Source organism: Oncorhynchus keta, chromosome 2 (genome assembly GCF_023373465.1).
Source record: "Oncorhynchus keta strain PuntledgeMale-10-30-2019 chromosome 2, Oket_V2, whole genome shotgun sequence".
In the NCBI taxonomy this organism is placed as follows: Eukaryota; Metazoa; Chordata; class Actinopteri; order Salmoniformes; family Salmonidae; genus Oncorhynchus; species Oncorhynchus keta.
The window spans coordinates 38,254,909-38,273,900 of NC_068422.1; the positions used below are offsets into that span (position 1 = coordinate 38,254,909).

The 18,992-nt window shown below is 41.4% G+C and overlaps 1 protein-coding gene across 3 annotated transcripts in view; it reads right to left on the minus strand.

Moving 5' to 3' along the window:
* Positions 1-18,992, minus strand: part of LOC118400147 (VPS10 domain-containing receptor SorCS3-like) — a 64,454-nt gene that overhangs the window by 26,735 nt on the left and 18,727 nt on the right. For 2 of the 3 annotated variants that reach the window (XM_035796693.2, XM_035796683.2), the window contains exons 2-7: positions 14,812-14,879; positions 3,411-3,504; positions 2,424-2,582; positions 2,127-2,200; positions 804-868; positions 126-244 (exon numbers count right to left, since the gene is read on the minus strand). In XM_035796693.2, coding sequence (XP_035652586.1) covers positions 126-244; positions 804-868; positions 2,127-2,200; positions 2,424-2,582; positions 3,411-3,504; positions 14,812-14,879 — 579 coding nt within the window. Of the gene's footprint in view, positions 1-125; positions 245-803; positions 869-2,126; positions 2,201-2,423; positions 2,583-3,410; positions 3,505-14,811; positions 14,880-15,220; positions 15,270-15,426; positions 15,689-18,992 lie in introns of those variants that run through there. The other variant, XM_035796702.2, reaches the window with a different exon arrangement.

The window sequence follows — 18,992 nt, forward strand, 5'->3', positions numbered from 1 at the left end:
CCATTTTGTAGACTTCAGTGTTACATCACAGATTGGATGCGGTAGAAGAACAGTTCACAGAAACACGGAAGCCTTTTGTGAACACTTAAAATGCACTGGAGTAAATATTTAGATACGCTACACACCTGAACGAACACATAGTTGTCCTGAACAACCAGAGAATTTTGGTCTATGTGTCCCGGGAACAGGTACTGTCTGTTTGATTCTGTGCATCGTTGAGCTCGGCACGTAACATACTGAGCACCTAACACAGAAGAGATCTAGATTAGTTGTCAGTAACAATCTTAGAAAAACCAACCAATAAAGAAAAATCACAAGTTAATGGACGTCTGACTGTCTTTAGTGGGCACTAAAACTTTCTACACCTATTCTCAAGATAAGGGACAAGATAAAAATAGCATTCCTCTTGCACTGAGAGAATCAATGAAACAAAAAGAAAAAACATGATGACAATTCAATCATTCTCTCTCATATCACACAAGTAATAGTATTTTGTCCCAACAAGGAATCCTGGTAATTGGTTTCATTGAATAAAGTCTATATTGTTTATATTTTTTATAGAATTGAGGTTCTGATATGGGGCACAAGGGACTGATTAAAGGGGACATGCATCTATCAATCTATTATATAAAGCTCTATATTTGTCAAGATACTCATATTCTGCTTTACAGTGCCTCTGGTACCTATCCTGCAGACAGGAATGAGCCTTATCTTTTCAGTGACCTCGCTCTAAATAAGAGGCAAGAGATTCATGGGGTCCTGCTACTGCGGGGGAGCGTGGCAAGCTACAGAGCAGCACTCACGTCCTTTGGCGATGTGGGTCTCCATGTGGACCATATCTGCCTCTCTGTCCAGTCCCGTTTGTGCCCTGCAACATAGGAGAGAGAAGTGGAGGAAAAAGAGAAAGAGGAGAATGAGAATGAGAAAGGGGAAGAGGAGAACAACAATTCAGAGGAAGAAGAGGGTAAAGAAGAATATGGTGAAGAGGAGGAAGAGGAGGAGGATGTGCATAGTGGGGAAGATTAGAAAGGAAGAGGAGCAATTTAGACGCAGGGGGATCGCCATAAGAGAACAGTGGCAGCCCGTGATGCACAGCCTTACTGTGTGCTTCCCTTTACAGCACAGACAACACATTTCCATTTCCTGTAGTCCTACGGCAACATCCAATTTGTGCCAGCCTCAGCAATTAATCGTAATTTGTGATAACGTAAAGAAAGGGAGACAGAGACGGGTAAGTCTCCACACTACACAATTATTTAGGTTTGTGGTCTTCTTTCTTTCTCTCATCAATCATTTGTAATATGACATTAAGGCAAGGTAAAATCTGTTATATGGTACAACTCTATAAACATTATAGAGATGCAAAAGCATTTAATGCAGGCAGTAAATACAAGCAGTTAAACATTTCATATGTAAAATCATAAATTGTCCAAGCATATTATAGTCTTGCGTGGGTTGCCATTACTCCCCACATGATGTCCTTATTCATCAATTGTTTTGCTGTTCCTGTAGGGTGTGCTCCAAACAATGTCCTTTCTTTCTCAGCTTGAGAGGCACTTAGGTTTGACACACAACATGACAGACCGGGATAAACTGCATCACATCAATATTCACTGCCTTGTGTCCGTGCACTTGAGACTACAGAATAACAACGAGCAAAAACAACATGTCAGACTTGGGCTTTAAAAAGAGTAGCCCAATATTCCTGGCTACGTGATATGGGTTGAAGTACATTAGGCCAACACTTTATGGTTGGTTGTCAAAATCTTTCAAGACCTGTTTTGACATACTCTAGTAAATCCATCTGACAGAGTTGAGTAGGGATCCATACATAACCTCCATCTTAATAACAAAATAAATACATTTGACCGCACACTGGACTTGGTCATTTGGTATGTGGTTGTTTCTTCACCATTCCGGGGCTATAAGACAATGGGCTTTACATACATCATAAGTGTCAAGATAGCTGCAAGATAGCATTTCCAATTTGCATATGAGATTCTATATAAGACACAAATGCTAATATTGTCTCTCATATTCCCTAGATTTAGGATAAAGAGATTATAGAACGGAGTGTTTCTAAATGAATAATGACAAACACGGGCTGGAATGAAATCATACTGTACCAGAAGAATCGTCCAGGAGTCACATTCTCACTAACCAACTGCCATTTCCTTCCAAAGTCCATTGTGCTGTACACCTGGTAATACATGAATGGGATCAAACATGAATGGAATATGCAACATTTCACATCAAGTTTGTACATTCAACCTTTATGATTGTAATGCAAAACAGTTTATGAAAGAACAAAATACAAAAACAGAATTGTTCAATACTTTAGCAGAATCTTTCAACTTTGGACTTATTTAAACTTTAAATACTTATTTTTCCATTCAATATGAAATAAAAGTCCTGCTGCTTACTTTGTTGTCGGGACTGCTAGCCAGCAGCCAGTTTTCCTGTGTTGGATGAAACAGCAGACCGTCCATGTAGAAGTTAATGGGGTGCTTCTCGAAGCTGGCACCTTCATCTGAGCTGATGAGTACACTGTGTTCCAGCTCTGGGTCGCTAAGCATCATTATCTAAAGTACAGAAGGGGAGAGATATGAGGGGGGAGAGGGAGAGAGAGAGAGAGTATAGTTCATTGTGCTCAATGGAGGATATGATTGCATGTCATTGTACAACATTATGAATAAACAGCAGTATAAATGCATTGTTGATGAAAGCAAAAGCGACATGATGTACCAAAATCATTAGTCAATAATAAACTGACCAACAGAACAGGTTTTGGTAAAATATCTTAGTGGTTTTTAGTACGGTAGTGAGGTAGTTAGTTATTGTGGGTTTGAAGTGAGTGGGGTACTGTAGTAAGTGAGTGGGGTACTGTAGTAAGTGAGTGTGGGGTATAGTGGAGTAGTTAGTAGGGGGAGGGTAGTTAGTTAGCAGAAATGTTGCAGAAATCTTTATGAACTGGTGTCTGGGTAGGATTATCGAATGACAATTTTTTGGTTCCATGTAGCACCCTCTGTGGAAAGGGTTCTACAGTACATGGAACCCAAAAGGGTTCTACCTGGAAACAAAAATGGTTCTTCAAAGTGTTCTCCTATGGGGACAGCCGAAGAACTCTTTAAGGTTCTAGATAGCACCTTTTTGTAGGAAATACCTTGGGTATTCTGAATTCATCAATGCGAATATACCAAGATTGACAATGTTCAGAACCAAGATGGTGCTGATAATAAACATTACAACATTCTTTGGAGTCCTGCTCCCTCTAACTGGAGTTAACATCATTCCAGAAACGAGTTTTAACTCAACAATACACTACACACACTAAACAATACACATCCTGGATAAACACGTAATACTCTGCTTGTCACTGGAGTCCTTTATCATGGAGGTGTTAAACAAACCTTTCTCTTGTTGGTTGGGCAGACGTAGAGGCAAGCCAAGGTTGACCCAACCTTATTATTCAGTTTAATATAAGTGCTCCCATAGTCCACTGATCTGTGAACAGTAGAGAAGACCATGTAAGGACAACTTTATATGTTTTTCTGTATTGATGTGGCCGGAGTAGGTCTAATACTCAGATATCTACGTGCATAGCCTGTGGTTTAGTGGTAACGCACCCGGCTGCTCTAACCACATTCTCCACCCATCAGAGACCAGGGTTAAATCCCTTCATTCTTCCTTCTGACTGTCTCTCTAACTTACCTGATTCATTACTGTCTCGATAAAGTTCAAAACAATTATGGAACGAGAGTCTCATTACATTACATTCATGTAATGACATACCTTTCAGAATTTAGTTCAAGTCTGTTTTACCTCAACTTGGTGAAATAATTGTGTTATGTTTGGTCCGTTATTAAACTGGATGAGTGTAAATTTGACCTAAATCCCTGGAGAACTTTATTTAAGCTTCTATGTCCACACAGTAGGCTGTGCTGAATTGCCCTCCAGAAACAAACAAATGAGAGACAAAAGACATTTGTTTCTCTGAATGTTCTCTGTCCCTTAGCTAAGACTTCCTGTGTTGTTCGATGACAAGGGTAAATACAGTGGCTTGCAAAAGCATTCACCCCCTTGGCATTTTTCCTATTTTGTTGCCTTACAACCTGGAATTAAAATGGATTTTTCTCGGGGGATAGTATCATTTGATTTACACAACATGCCTACCACTTTGAAGATACAAAATATTTTTTATTGTGAAATAAACAAGAAATAAGACAAAAAACTGAACACTTGAGCGTGCATGACTATTCACCCCTCCGAAGTCAATACTTTGTAGAGCCACCTTTTGTAGCAATTACAGCTGCAAGTCTATTGGGGTATGTCTCTATAAGCTTGGCACATATAGCCACTGGGATTTTTGCCCATTCTTCAAGGCCAAACTGCTCCAGCTCCTTCAAGTTGGATGGGTTCCGCTGGTGTACAGCAATCTTTAAATCACTCCACAGATTCTTAATTGGATTGAGGTCTGGGCTTTGACTAGGCCATTCCAAGACATTTAAATGTTTCCCCTTAAACCATTCAAGTGTTGCTTTAGCAGTATGCTTAGGCTCATTGTCCAGCTGGAAGGTGAACCCCCGTCCCAGTCTCAAATCTCTGGAAGACTGAAACAGGTTTCCCCTCAAGAATTTCCCTGTATTTAGCGCCATCCATCATTCCTTCAATTCTGACCAGTTTCCCAGTCCCTGCCGATGAAAAACATCCCCACCGCATGATGCTGCCACCACCATGCTTCACTGTGGGGATGAGGTTCTCGGGGTAATGAGAGGTGTTGGGTTTGCGATAGAATTAGCATTTTGCTTGTTGGCCAAAAAGCTCAATTGTAGTCTCATCTGACCAGAGTACCTTATTCCATATGTTTAGGGAACCTCCCATGTGCCTTTTGGCGAACACCAAACATGTTGCGTATTTTTCCTTTAAGCAATTGCTTTTTTTCTGGTCACTTTTCTGTAAAGCCCAGCCCTGTGGAGTGTACAGTTTAAAGTGGTCCTATTGACAGATATTCCAATCTCCGCTGTGGAGCTTTGCAGCTCCTTCAGGGTTATCTTTGGTCTTTCTTGCTTCTCCGATTAATGCCCTCCTTGCCTGGCCTGAGTTTTGGTGGGCGGCCCTCTCTTGGCAGGTTTGTTGTGGTGCCATATTCTTTCCATTTTTAAATAATGGATTTAATAGTGCTCTGTGGGATGTTCAAAGTTTCAGATATTTTTTTAAATAATCAAACCCTGTTCTGTACTTCTCCATAACTTTGTCCCTGACCTGTTTGGAGAGTTCCTTGGTCTTCATGGTGCCGCTTGCTTGGTGGTGCCCCTTGCGTAGTGGTGTTTCAGACTCTGGGGCCTTTCAGAACAGGTGTATGTATACTGAGATCATGGGACAGATCATGTGACACATATTGCACACAGGTGGAATAATTATGTGACTTCTGAAGGTAATTGGTTGCACAATAACTTATTTAGGGGCTTCATAGCAAAGGGGGTGAATTCCTATGCACACACCACTTTTCTGTTTTAATTTTCTTTTTTAAATTTTTAAACAAGTACATTTCTTCATTTCACTACATCAATTTAAACTAATTTGTGTATGTCCATTACATTAAATCCAAATAAAAATCCATTTAAAATACAGGTTGTAATACAAAGAAGCAGGAAAAACGCCAAGGGGGATGGCTACTTTTGCAAAGCATTGTATACAATATCTTCCTCCCTTTCTATTCTCCAGTGGTGTAAAGTACTTACGTAAAAAGTAGTACTTAACTAGCTTTTTTGGGTATCTGTACTTTACTATGTATATTTTATACTTCACTACATTCCTAAAGAATATGTACTTTTTACTCCGTATCTTTTCCCTGACACAAAACTACTCGTTACATTTCGAATGCTTAGCGGGACAGGACAATTGTGTAATACATACACTTATCAAGAGAATATCCCTGGCCATTCCTACTGCTTCTGATTTAGGGGACTCACTAAACACATGCTTTGTTTATAAATTATGTCTCAGTTGGACATGCCCCTGGATATCCGTAAATTTAAAAAAACTAGAAAATGTGGCCATCTGCTTTACTTTTGATACTTTTGCAATTACACTTACGTTTGATACTTAAGTATATTTAAAATCAAATACTTTTAGACTTTGTATTTTACTGGGTGACTTTCATTTGAGTCATTTTCTATTAAAGTATCTTTACTTTTACTCATGTATGACAGTTGGGTACTTTTTACACCACTACTATTCTTCATGGGTCTATTACTACTCAAACACACAACCCACTCGTCTCTCAGTTCTACCTGGGTGCCTCCAAATAAAACTCCATTGCATAATTGGATAGATACCCAGAGTTGGCTATCACTACTTGTGCATTAAGCTGCATCATTTCATTTGCTGTTGACGTTGTTTGCAAAGGTTTCCTCCTCAACATTTTTTAGCTTCTCATTTTGGTTGACAAATCCCCTCAAATGTAGCTGGGAAGACATCACAAATGAAGTTATTACAGTGACAATTTCCTTCCCTAAGGGAAGCAGTCATTACCTTGAAACACACAGGAGATGTTTTTCGTGATGCACCAATTGATCTTCTTATTGCATTTTGCCATCAAGAGTGCCCCGGGGTTATATAAATAAATAATGTATCTTATTATTTCAGAGATCCTTTACTCCGTTTCTTTTCATAAAATTCAACTGCTTTCCTTTTTTAATATCATACTAAGTGCTTTGCCGCACCACCTGAGGTACACTCTAATTTACTGCTGTTGCTATTGTTAACCAGACACCTTGGTGATGGAAGACCTTCTGTACACAATATGGGATTTCAAAATGTGTCAAGTCAGGTGTAAATCTTACCGGCGCCTTTAGTGAAACAGAAATTAATTTGAGTCTCTCTGCTTGGTGAACTGATGGTCTTTATGTCAGGTGTAATTCAAAATGAAATGAGTTTCTTGTGGGCTTGGAAAAAGGTGAGCGAAAAAACACAAGAGACATTATCAGTCTGTATAATCCTAAATGAATTATATTCTTATTTATTATGTGACAGCATACTGTACAGTAACTCACCATACGATATAAAATGTATGAGATTGTTAGTCCTACAGTTGTGGCATGTAAAAAATATAAACCAAGATGGCGTAGCAGTCAGACGTTTTAATCTTCATCTTGTCGTGTCCCGTGTATATCTTTTTCCCTACGTATATATTTTCATATATATTTTTTATATATTTAACCTCAATTTCAACATACTCTCCTTCAACCCACCTCACCCAATGTGGTATGGATCTGCTATTTTCTATACTTTAGAACTGGAACCCCCAACAGAAGCTAGCCAGCTAACTAGCTACTAGCTCAGTTAGCCACTGCTAGCGGTCATCAGCTAACCTCAGCCCGGACAACTCCTGAAAGTCCGCACACAGCGCGATTCAACCCAGAGCATATTGGACTGCTTTTTCGGATTCCTACAGCAAGCTCTGAATCTTTTCAACGGGATCATCGCAGCTAGCTAGCCGCTATCCGAGTGGCTACTCCTGGCGTCTCTGTCCCGAAGCAAGCACCAGATAGCCTGGAGCTAGCCTCGTGCAAGGATCATCTTCCGGCTAGCTGAAGAGGTCCATCAGCCACTTCTTGGGCTGCAATACCTATTTTGCAAATTGGCCTGGACCCCTTTTACTGCCGACACAGAGCCCTGACATTCCATAATGACTGATCTACCTACGTAATCTGCCCGAGGGGGTTTCAACAGGATCGTCCATCGCAACGTCCCCTGAAGGCCCATCTGCTAGCAGTGGCCCGTTAGCTGTCTAGAGCATATCGGACTGTTTGTTTTCTCTCTACCACTTCTCCACATCCCTACCACAAGCTCTGAACCTTTACACTGGATCATCACAGCTAGCTAGCTGCTATCCGAGTGGCTACTCCTGGCTAACATACCTGTCCCGAAGCAAGCACCAGTTAGCCTGTAGCTAGTCCTGAGCTAGGGCCACCTCCTGGTTAGCTGAAGAGATCCATCAGCAAATTTCTTGGGCTATAAAACCTATTTTGCCAATTGGCCTGGACCCTTTTACAGCCCACACGGAGCCCTGCCGATCCATCACGACTAGTCTGCTGACGAACCGTCCGGAGGGCTTCAACAGACTCATCAGTCACAACATCCCCTAAGGCCCTTCTGCGAGCCTGGCCCGCTAGCTGTCTGAATCACCGTGTCTCCAGCTCGCCTCGCTACTCACTGGACCATATGATCACTCGGCTACGCATGCCTCTCCGTAATGTCAAAATGCCTTGTTCATTGCTGTTTTGATTAGTGATTATTGTCTTATTTCATTGAGCCCTGCTTAATATGCCTCAGGTAGCCCTTTTGTACCAACTCCAACACATGCGGTGACATCACCTGGTTTCAATGGTGTCTCTAGAGACAAAACCTCTCTCATCGTCACTCAATGGCTAGGTTTACCTCCACTGTATTCACATCCTACCATACCCTTGTTTGTACATTATGCCTTGAATCTATTCTCCGCGCCCAGAAACCTGCTCCTTTTACTCTCTGTTTCGTATGCACTAGACGACCAGTTCTTATAGCCTTTAGCTGAATCTTATCCTACTCCTCCTCTGGTGATGTAGAGGTTAATCCAGGCCCTGCAGCGCCTAGCTCGACTCTCATTTCCCAGGCGCTCTCATTTGTTGACTTCTGTAACCATAAAAACCTTGGTTTCATGCATGATAACATTAGAAGCCTCCTCCCTAACCATAAAAACCTTGGTTTCATGCATGATAACATTAGAAGCCTCCTCCCTAAGTTAGTTATATTTACTGCTTTAGCACACTCCATCGACTTGGATGTCCTAGCCGTGTCTGAATCCTGGCTTAGGGAGGCCACCAAATATCCTGAAATTTCCATCCCTAACTATAACATTTTCCGATAGAACTGCCAAATGGGGTGGAGTTGCAATCTACTGCAGAGATAGCCTGCAGAGTTCTGTCATGCTATCCAGGTCTGTGCCCAAACAATTCGAGCTTCTACTTTTAAAAATCCACCTTTCCAGAAACAAGTCTCTCACGTTGCCACTTGTTATAGATCACCCCCAGCACCCAGCTGTGCCCTGGACACCATATGTGAATTGATTGCCCCCATCTATATTCAGAACTCATACTGTTAGGTGACCTAAACTGGGACATGCTTAACACCCCGGCCGTCCTACAATCTAAGCTAGACGCCCTCAATCTCACACAAATTATCAATGAACCTATCAGGTACTACCCCAAATCCATAAACACGACACCCTCATAGATACCATCCTGACAAACCTGCCCTCTAAATACCAGGAACAGATTTAGCCCTTGGTTCACTCCAGACCTGACTGCCCTTGACCAGCACAAAAACATCCTGTGGCATTCTGCATTAGCACTGAATAGCCCCCGCGATATGAAACTTTTCAGGGAAGTTAGGAACCAATATACACAGGCAGTTAGGAAAGCAAAAGCTAGCTTTTTCAAACAGAAATATGCATCCTGTAGCACAAACTCCAAACTCCAGCACAAACACCAAAAAGTCCATTGAGAATAAGGCACCTCCTCCCTGCTGCATACTGCACCGAGGCTAGGAAACACTGTTACCACCGATAAATCCACGATTATTGAGCATTTTTCTGGCCATGCTTTCCACCTGGCTATGCCTACCCCGGTCAACAGCTCTGCACCCCCCATAGCAACTTGCCCAAGCCTCCCCATTTCTCCTTCACCCAAATAGCTGATGTTATGAAAGAGCTGCAAAATCTGGACCCCTAAAAAATCAGCTGGGCTAGACAATCTGGACCCTCTCTTTCTAAAATTATCCGCCGCAATTGTTGCTACCAATAAAACTAGCCTGTTCACCCTCTTTCAAATCGTCTGAGATCCCCAAAGAAGGTTTCCAAGCTGGTCATGGGTGCACCTCAGCCACGCTCAGGGTCCTAAACGATATCATAACCGCCATCAATAAAAGAAAAAACTGCACAGCCGTATTCATCGACCTGGCCAAGGCATTCGATTCTGTCAATCACTGCATTCTTATCGACAGACTCAACAGCCTTGGTTTCTCAAATAACTGCCTCGCCAGGTTCTCCAACTACTTCTCAGACAGAGATAAGTGTGTTAAATCGGAGGGCCTGTGGTCCGGACCTCTGGTATTCTCTATGGGGGTGCCACAGGCTTCAATTTCTCTGTATACATCAATGATGTCGCTCTTGCTGCTGGTGATTCTCTGATCCACCTCTACACAGATGACACCATTCTATATACTTCTGGCACTTCTTTGGACACTGTGTTAACTAACCTCCAGAAGATCTTCAATACCATACAACTCTCCTTCCGTAGCCTCCAACAGCTCTTCAATGCTAGTAAAACTAAATGCATGATCTTCAACCGATTGCTGCCCGCACCTGCCCGCCTGTCTAGCTTCACTACTCTGGATGGTTGTGATTTAGAATATGTGGACAACTACAAATACCTAGGTGTCTGGTTAGACTGCAAACTCTCCTTCCAGACTCAAATTAAGCATCTCCAATCCAAAATGAAGTCTATAATTGGCTTCCTATTTCACAACAAAGCATCCTTCACTCAAGCTGCCGAACATACCCTCATAAAATTGACTATACTACCGATCCTTGACTTCCGCGATGTCATTTACAAAATAGCCTCCAACACTCTACTCAGAAAATTGGATGCAGTCTATCACACTACCATCTATTTTGTCACCAAAGCCCCATATACTACCCACCATTGCGACCTGTATGCTCTCCTTGGCTGGCCCTCGCTTCATATTCGTCGCCAAACCCACCTGCTCAAGGTCATCTATAAGTCTTTGCTAGGTAAAGCCCCGCCTAATCTCAGCTCACTGGTCACCATAGCAGCACCCACCCTTTTCACCCCAGTATCTCTACTTGCACATTCATCTCCTGCACATCTATAAATCCAGTGTTTAATTGCTAAATTGTAATTACTTCACTATGGCCTATTTATTGCCTTACCTCCCTAATCTTACCTCATTTGCACATACTGTATATAGACTATATTTGTTTATTCCATGTGTAACTCTGTGTTGTTGTTTGTGTCTCACTGCTTTGCTTTATCTTGTCCAAAAATAATAATAATAATAAAAGTACTGTGTCAAATGCCTCTGCATGTACGGTATTCTGCTGTATACTGCTATCAAAACCAATAGCAGGGAGTTTCCTGGATGAGTGAAATCAACATTGACCCAATAGCAAGGTAGATAAACACTATATGTCATTCAGTGAATTGATCCAAAAAAACATTATCACAAGGGTGTCAATTGTGTTAGAACAGAGCGCTACTTATTTTCAAATAATTGTCAACATATAACACTATTTTAAGATGTGAGACATTCACTGTATTACAAGAAACAACAAGCAGGTCTTTTTTCACTCTAGCAGCTTCACTCGTAGAAAAAGGGGTTCTATATAGAAACGTTTGGTTCTTTGGACAACTTTAATATGGATATAAATGTCAATGCAAAACAGCTGAAACAAGTTAAAGGAGAATGCTGGCTGTGATTTCAGAGTTTGTTGTGACTGGGTTAGCTTTTGTTAGCTGTTTTTACACTCTAGGGTAGGGTCAGAACCCTAAAGGTTATTTGCCTTGACTGGATAAGAAGAAGAAGCTGGTTGAGAGAAATGACAAGTGTGTGCAAAGCTGTCATCAAGGCAAAGGGTGGCTAATTTGAAGAATCTCAAATATAAAATATATTTAGATTTGTTTAACCCCCTGATCACAATGTCCACACCCGCGGAAATCTAATCAGCACAATACAACAAATCCCCAACAAAATCAATCTGATTAAACTAGAGATATGTTTTTTTGTGTGTATGGCGACCTTCCACATCAGCGGTGGAAGGAGGCTAAACTACAGCGGTTTTTGTCAGACCATGAGACATCCCTAAAATCGGTCTTCTCGCGAAAACGTCTGTAGCATCTGAACGGTTTGGCCAACGGTATGACCACTCTATGGAAAGATGAGACTGACAAACATGGTGGTGTTTTCCGTATTGCTCTACGACCCCTGGAGTCAGTACCGCCAATCTGCCAACTTCTGTCTGTAGCATCCGAACAGTTTGGGCTACAAACACACTACCATGACCCCACCATCGAAGATGAGACTCTCATGAACATGTACATGTTGTTCCGTTGGCTCTAGGATGCCCGCAAGCATAACAAGATTTGTCGGAGGGTAGCCCGGTACCAGTTTAAAAAATGAATGGAAGTAGTCTAGTGGCCAATTTTCTTATGTTAAATATGGGTCATTTTTAAAAAAAATATGAATTTCCTGATATTTCTTAGATATAGGACAGACACTTTAAAATGGTTCATATCATGTTTTTCCATGTATGAATCTGTTAGTCAATGTGTCGCTATGGGTTAATAGCAGTAAAGCCAAATTCAATATGGTACTAACATTCCAAATCATACAGCCAAATAATCCTTGGTATGACCATCTTAAAACAATTCCATATGGTACTAACATTCCAAATCATACAGCCAAATAATCCTTGGTATGACCATCTTAAAACAATTCCATATGGTACCAACATTCCAAATCATACAGCCAAATAATCCCTGGTATGACCATCTTAAAACAATTCAATATGCTAGCTTGGTAATTAGCTAATTGTTAGAAGACTGTTGCTGACTGAGAGAAGGCATGTATTAATTTGTATAATATATTATTTATAGTAAGTCTTTGTGATTTAATAGCCCAGTTAATCATTACATGACTTTTAACACACTATCTCTATGTTTTGCTCAGTCTGGTAGTAAACCAGAACTATCAGAGGCAGAGGATCTCTTTTGGCTGCTGGTGACAGTAAGTTGTTCTTCTACATCATAATAATTATATGTCTGCATAGGATGTTGTCTTAATTTTGTCATGCTAATTTCTAAATATGAACTCATGTTAACTCATTTTTTCTTCTTCCCTGGAACCAGTCATACAACATCCTTTACAGTACTGGTGGTAGGTAGCCCAGCGGTGAAGGAGTTGGACTTGTGGAAGGAGTTGGACCTGTAGCCAAAAGATAGGTTAGAATCCCAGACCGGGCGCTGGAAGAAATTGGCAGAATTGATCTGATAATTGGAGGGCTGCTGGGTTCACATCCTCTAAACATCCCCCTACAGTTGGACCCTAGAGGAAGGCCCTTAACCCCACAACATGCTCTCCAACCAGGGGCGCTGCAGCTTAAACCTGTGCTCATCCCAACTGTATGTGTGAGTTCTGCTGGGTTTTCTTTTGAGGGGGGGTTGAGAACAGAGCATCCCAACTGTATGTGTGAGTTCTGCTGGGTTTTCTTTTGAGGGGGGTTTGTTGAGAACAGAGCAGAAGCCACATTTTTGTTTTTAGCTGTAACTAATGGACAAAGTTGTATTGTATGCCAACCAACCATTAGAAGCAGCAAACAGGGCAATCTAATTTATCCCTTGCTATTTTATTATCCATGGAACTCCTGGCCCTAGCAAATTGTTAATCGAAGGAAATAACACACATTTCCCTAAAATCTAGTGATCACTTCATACGCAGACGATATTTTACTATATCAAGACCAATGTATCTGAATCACTCCAAAACATATTGAAGATCATTGATGAATTCAGCTTTGTCTCAAGTTATACAATTAATCTAACCAAATCAGCCCTACTGCCTCTCAAGACCCCGATGAAGGACTCCGTCTCTACTTATGGAATCCCAATCATTTCCCATTTAAAATATTTAGGAGTAGATATATTTCCTTCCTTAGATAAAACCAATATCAAAATCTTTCAGAGAATGCTCAAATCAATTAAATCCAACCTCAGTAGATGTAATAACATCCCAGTTGTTTAACCGCAGAATATCTGTCGTCAGAATTAATATATTGCCACGGCTGAATTTCTGTAGTTCAATGCCTCCCATGGCACCACCTTCTGGCTATTGGGATACAATTCATAGTAGGGTTTCAAAATATATATGGCAAGGTAAACAATCCCAGATACAATGTACAAACTTCAAAGAGGGAAAGACGTAGAAGGACTTTGTGTACCAAACCTTTAATTGTATTTCCAGGCACTAGCATTTCGCCCCATCCTAAATTGGTTTAGACATGATCTTCTGCCCCCTGGTTGAGTGTAGAGATAAATATCAAATCAAATCAAATTTATTTATATAGCCCTTCGTACATCAGCTGATATCTCAAAGTGCTGTATGCTTTGGTCCTATTATTACTCACACAATGTATATTTGGCTGGAAATGGAAAAACAATGTAACTAGGAATGAAAATGGAATGACCATACTCCAATATGGGGGCTTTTCATTCCTAGTTACATGGTTTTTCCATTTTCAGCCAAATATACATTGTGTGAGTAATAATAGGACCAAAGCATAGTTTACATTGTTTAAGGGATATATCAGTGAAGGACACCTCTTCCAGGGCAATAGGAGACTCCATACAGCATTTTGAGATATCAGCTGATGTACGAAGGGCTATATATAAATACATTTTGGCTGGGGGAATGGGATGGGAGGTTGGAGGCCCACTTGTTTTTTTGTTTGCTTTTCCCATTTATACTGAATTTATTGTTACTTCAACTCTATATGCATTTCTTGATGTCGTTTTTCTTTTGAGTGGCAGCCTACGGGTACATGTTTTATAAATGTATACATTAACCATTTAAATGTACCTGTAACGCCTCCAACAACAAAAAAACAACAAATAAAAAATGGGTAAAAAAAAAAAAAGAAACAGAGCCGTACTAGTTCAGCACTAGTGAATAGATCAAGCGTTCATGAAGTCTTACCTCCAGAGAGAACTCTCAGTGAAAGCACCCAAGTTAAAGTCATACTGCTTCGTCAAGGTCAGGATCACCTAAAAGTAAAAACAAAAAGCATTTTAATTGTATGCAATTGCAAGTACATCCATATCTACAATCAAGTGCACTTAACACCATGCATTTGCTGTGTCTAACAGCATGGGATATACACTATTATTTTTCTACATTACCATAACATATAATATTTGTATGACAGCACAATGATGAATGTTCCTCAGGTTTCTAGATCAGCCAGTCTGTTGGTTGCAATGATCTGAACAGGCGTGCAAGCTGTCAAGTGTCTTATCAGTATCTCATGTGGAATGATACCTACATGACGGTGGACTCCGAAAATCGTTCAGTGAACAACAAAATTAAGTAAGGCCAGTATTCCTACCTTTCTTTCTCAATCTCTCACTCCCTCCTCTCTCTTGTCAAGAATGGCTCTGCAATGGATAACAGCCATTTTATGGGCTCCTGACGGATTCTGCTATTTTGTGTGTTTTTGTGCACTGATCTGAACTTTTTTTTATACATAATGTTTCTGCCATCGTTTCCTATGACTGAAAATAGCTTCTGGACATCAGAACAGTGATCACTAACCTCAATTTGGATGAAGATTTCTACTTCAACAAGTCAGATGCGCAGGACATACTCCTCACCCGGACCAGGCCCTAATCCCCGAGACTCGGAAAAGAAAAAGGCGGTATAAGAGAGTGCGGGCACCCTGATGAAACTACGTCAGGGTGGCCATAAACATAACCCGCCTCTGCCTTCCGTTCTATTGGCGAACGTACAATCACTGGGGAACATACTGGACGAGCTCCGTTCGAGACTATCTGATCAACAGGACCTGAAGAACTGTAATATCCTATGTTTCTTGGTGTCGTGGCTGAACAATGACAATATACATCTATCTGGTTTTACTATGCACCGGCAAGACTGAACGGCAGCGTCGGGTAAGCTCAACGGGGGAGGTGTGTGTCTCTTTATAAACAACAGCTGGAGCACAATCTATAACATTAAGGAAGTTTTGAGGTTCAGCTCACCCGAAGCTATCCCAGCTAGGGATACCAATATTTATTTTCCTGGGATAAATAACTGCGAGAAACAGTTAAATTATATCAAATTATTTATATGAAATGCATGACGTTAAATGGAACTGTTCAATTATATGCAACGTCCAAATCTGGCTTCTCGAAGGGCCGCAGCCTACTCTGCTACAGTATACAGTAGCAAGAAAAAGTATGTGAACCCTTTGGAATTTCCTGGATTTCTGCATAAATCTTCATCTAAGTCAAAACAATAGACAAACACAGGGTGCTTAAAATAATAACACACAAATTATTGTATTTTTCTTGTCTATATTGAATACATAATTTAAACATTCACAGAGTAGGTTGGGAAAAGTATGTGAACCCCAAGGCTAATGACTCCTCCAAAAGCTAATTGGAGTCAGGAGTCAGCTAACTTGGAGTCGAATCAATGAGACGAGATTGGAGATGTTGGTTAGAGCTGCCTTGCCTATTAAAAAACATACAATTTGAGTTTGCTATTCACAAGAAGCATTGCCTGATGTGAACCATGCCTCAAACAAAAGAGATCTCAGAAGACCTAGAAATTGCCAAGAAACAGAAGATCTGGTTCAACGCTGTGTACTACTCTCTTCACATAAGGCAACAACATATCTGACATGATCCTCAACACGGTGGCCCCTCAGGGGTGTGTGCTTAGTCCCCTCTTGTACTCCCTATTCACCCATGACTGCATGGCTTCTCACAGCTCCAACACCATTATAAAGTTTGCCGACGACACAACTGTGGTAGGCCTGATCACCAACAATGATGAGACAGCCTATAGGGAGGTCTGAGGGCTGGCAGTGTGGTGCCAGGACAACAACCTTTCCCTCAATGTCAGCAAGACAAAGAAGCTGATAGTGGACAACAGGAAACAGAGGGCCGAGCCTGCCCCCATTAATATCGACAGGCCTGTAGTGGATTGGGTCGAGAGCTTCAAGATTCTCTGTGTCACATCACTCAGGATCTATGACGGTCCACACACATCAACACAGTCGTGAAGAGGGCACGACAATGCCTCTTCCCCCCCAGGAGGCTGAAAAGGTATGGCATGGGCCCTCAGATCCCCCAAAAGTTATACATCTGTAACATTAAGAGCATCTTGACTGACTGCATTACTGCTTAGTAAGGCAAATGGTTGGCACCCGACAGCAAAGCGCTACAGAGGGTAAATGACTGGGGTCAAGCTCCCTGCCATCCAGGAACTCGATACCAGGTGATGTCAGAGGAAGGCCCTAAAAACACTCCAGCCACCCAAGTAAAATACTTTTCTCTCTGCCACCACATGGCAAGCGGTCCTGATGCACCAAGTCTGGCTCCAACAGGACCCTGAACAGCTTCTACCCCCAAGCCATAATGCTGCTAAATAGTTATTTAAATAATTACCCAAATATATACCTGGATTGACCCTTCTTGAACTACCTTTTGTACTCATCACATATGGTACTGCTACTGTTTATTATCTGTCACTTTATTCCTAGTTATATGTACAGTGGCTTGCGAAATTATTCACCCTCTTGGCGTTTTTCCTATTTTGTTGCCTTACAACCTGGAAATAAAATGTATTTTTTTTTTGGGGGGGTTTGTACCATTTGATTTACATAACATGCCTATCACTTGAACATATAAATAAAGGCATTTTAATTAATTATATGAAGAGTGCCTTGGTCCTCCTTTCTTTTTGATAACCAATTTACCCCTTTTACCAAAGAGCACCTTCTGTCTACCAAAGTCTACTATACCTTCCCAGCGCTTCACTTCCTCCACTCTTTTTTCCTACAAGTTAATCATAGCACTTGGGTAGTGCTTAGAGGAAGCAGCTCCAAAGTTTTTTTTCTTCTGTGTTTTGGGGACATTTTACAACTCATACTATGGATTTTACCTTACATTTACATTTACATTTAAGTCATTTAGCAGACGCTCTTATCCAGAGCGACTTACAAATTGGTGCATTCACCTTATGACATCCAGTGGAACAGCCACTTTACAATAGTGCATCTAAATCTTTTAAGAGGGGGGTGAGAAGGATTACTTTATCCTATCCTAGGTATTCCTTAAAGAGGTGGGGTTTCAGGTGTCTCCGGAAGGTGGTGATTGACTCCGCTGTCCTGGCGTCGTGAGGGAGTTTGTTCCACCATTGGGGGGCCAGAGCAGCGAACAGTTTTGACTGGTTTTTACCTAAGAGGCTACAAGATTTTCCTATTCCCTGGATGTGCTCGTGGAAGCAGTACAACTTGTGTCGTCGACAGGTGCAGGTGTAGCACTACTGGTAGTAGCAGTACTACCAGTAGAGCTGATATGTGTCTATGGCCACGGGCCTTACGTTTTTTAACCATTCATCTATTTTAGAGCAAACAGAATGAGCAGCAGCTATGTTTGGCTACATATGGACCGTTAGTGGAATTCCTACAAGAGAGCAACGGTTAATGTAATTGGATGTTAATTATTTGACATTGTGTTTTTATTTAGCTGAACACTAGATGGTTTAATTTTATTTTTGGCAGTGAAACGAGGCTACTCAAGAAAGAAAAAAAACTCACCCTAATGTATAGCCCCTTTGGAAAATCTAAATGGACTGTTGGAAAATGTGAATCACATTTTTATTTAGCATACCCCTGACGGCATTGCACACTCCAGTTTGGGAATAACCGATCTAAATGATTCTGTGCTTCCAACATTGTGGCAACAGTTTGGGGAAGGCCCTTTCCTGTTTCAGCATGACAATGCCCCCGTGCCAAAAGCGAGGTCCATACAGAAATGGTTTGTCGTGATTGGTGTGGAAGAACTTGATTAGCCTGCACAGAGCCCTGACCTCAAAGTCTTCGAACACCTTTGGGATGAATTGGAACGCCGACTGGGAGCCAGGCCTAATTGCCCAACATCAGTGCAAGGCCTCACTGATGCTCTTGTGGCTGAATGGAAGCAAGTCCCTGCAGCAATGTTTTAACATCTAGTGGAAAGCCTTCCTGGAAGAGTGGAAGCTGTTGTAGCAGCAATGGGGGGTGGGGGGGGTCCACCTCCATATGAATGCCCATGAAAGTGAAAGAGAACAAGATAGAGGGGGTAGAAAGAGGGAGGGAGAGAGAGCAGAAG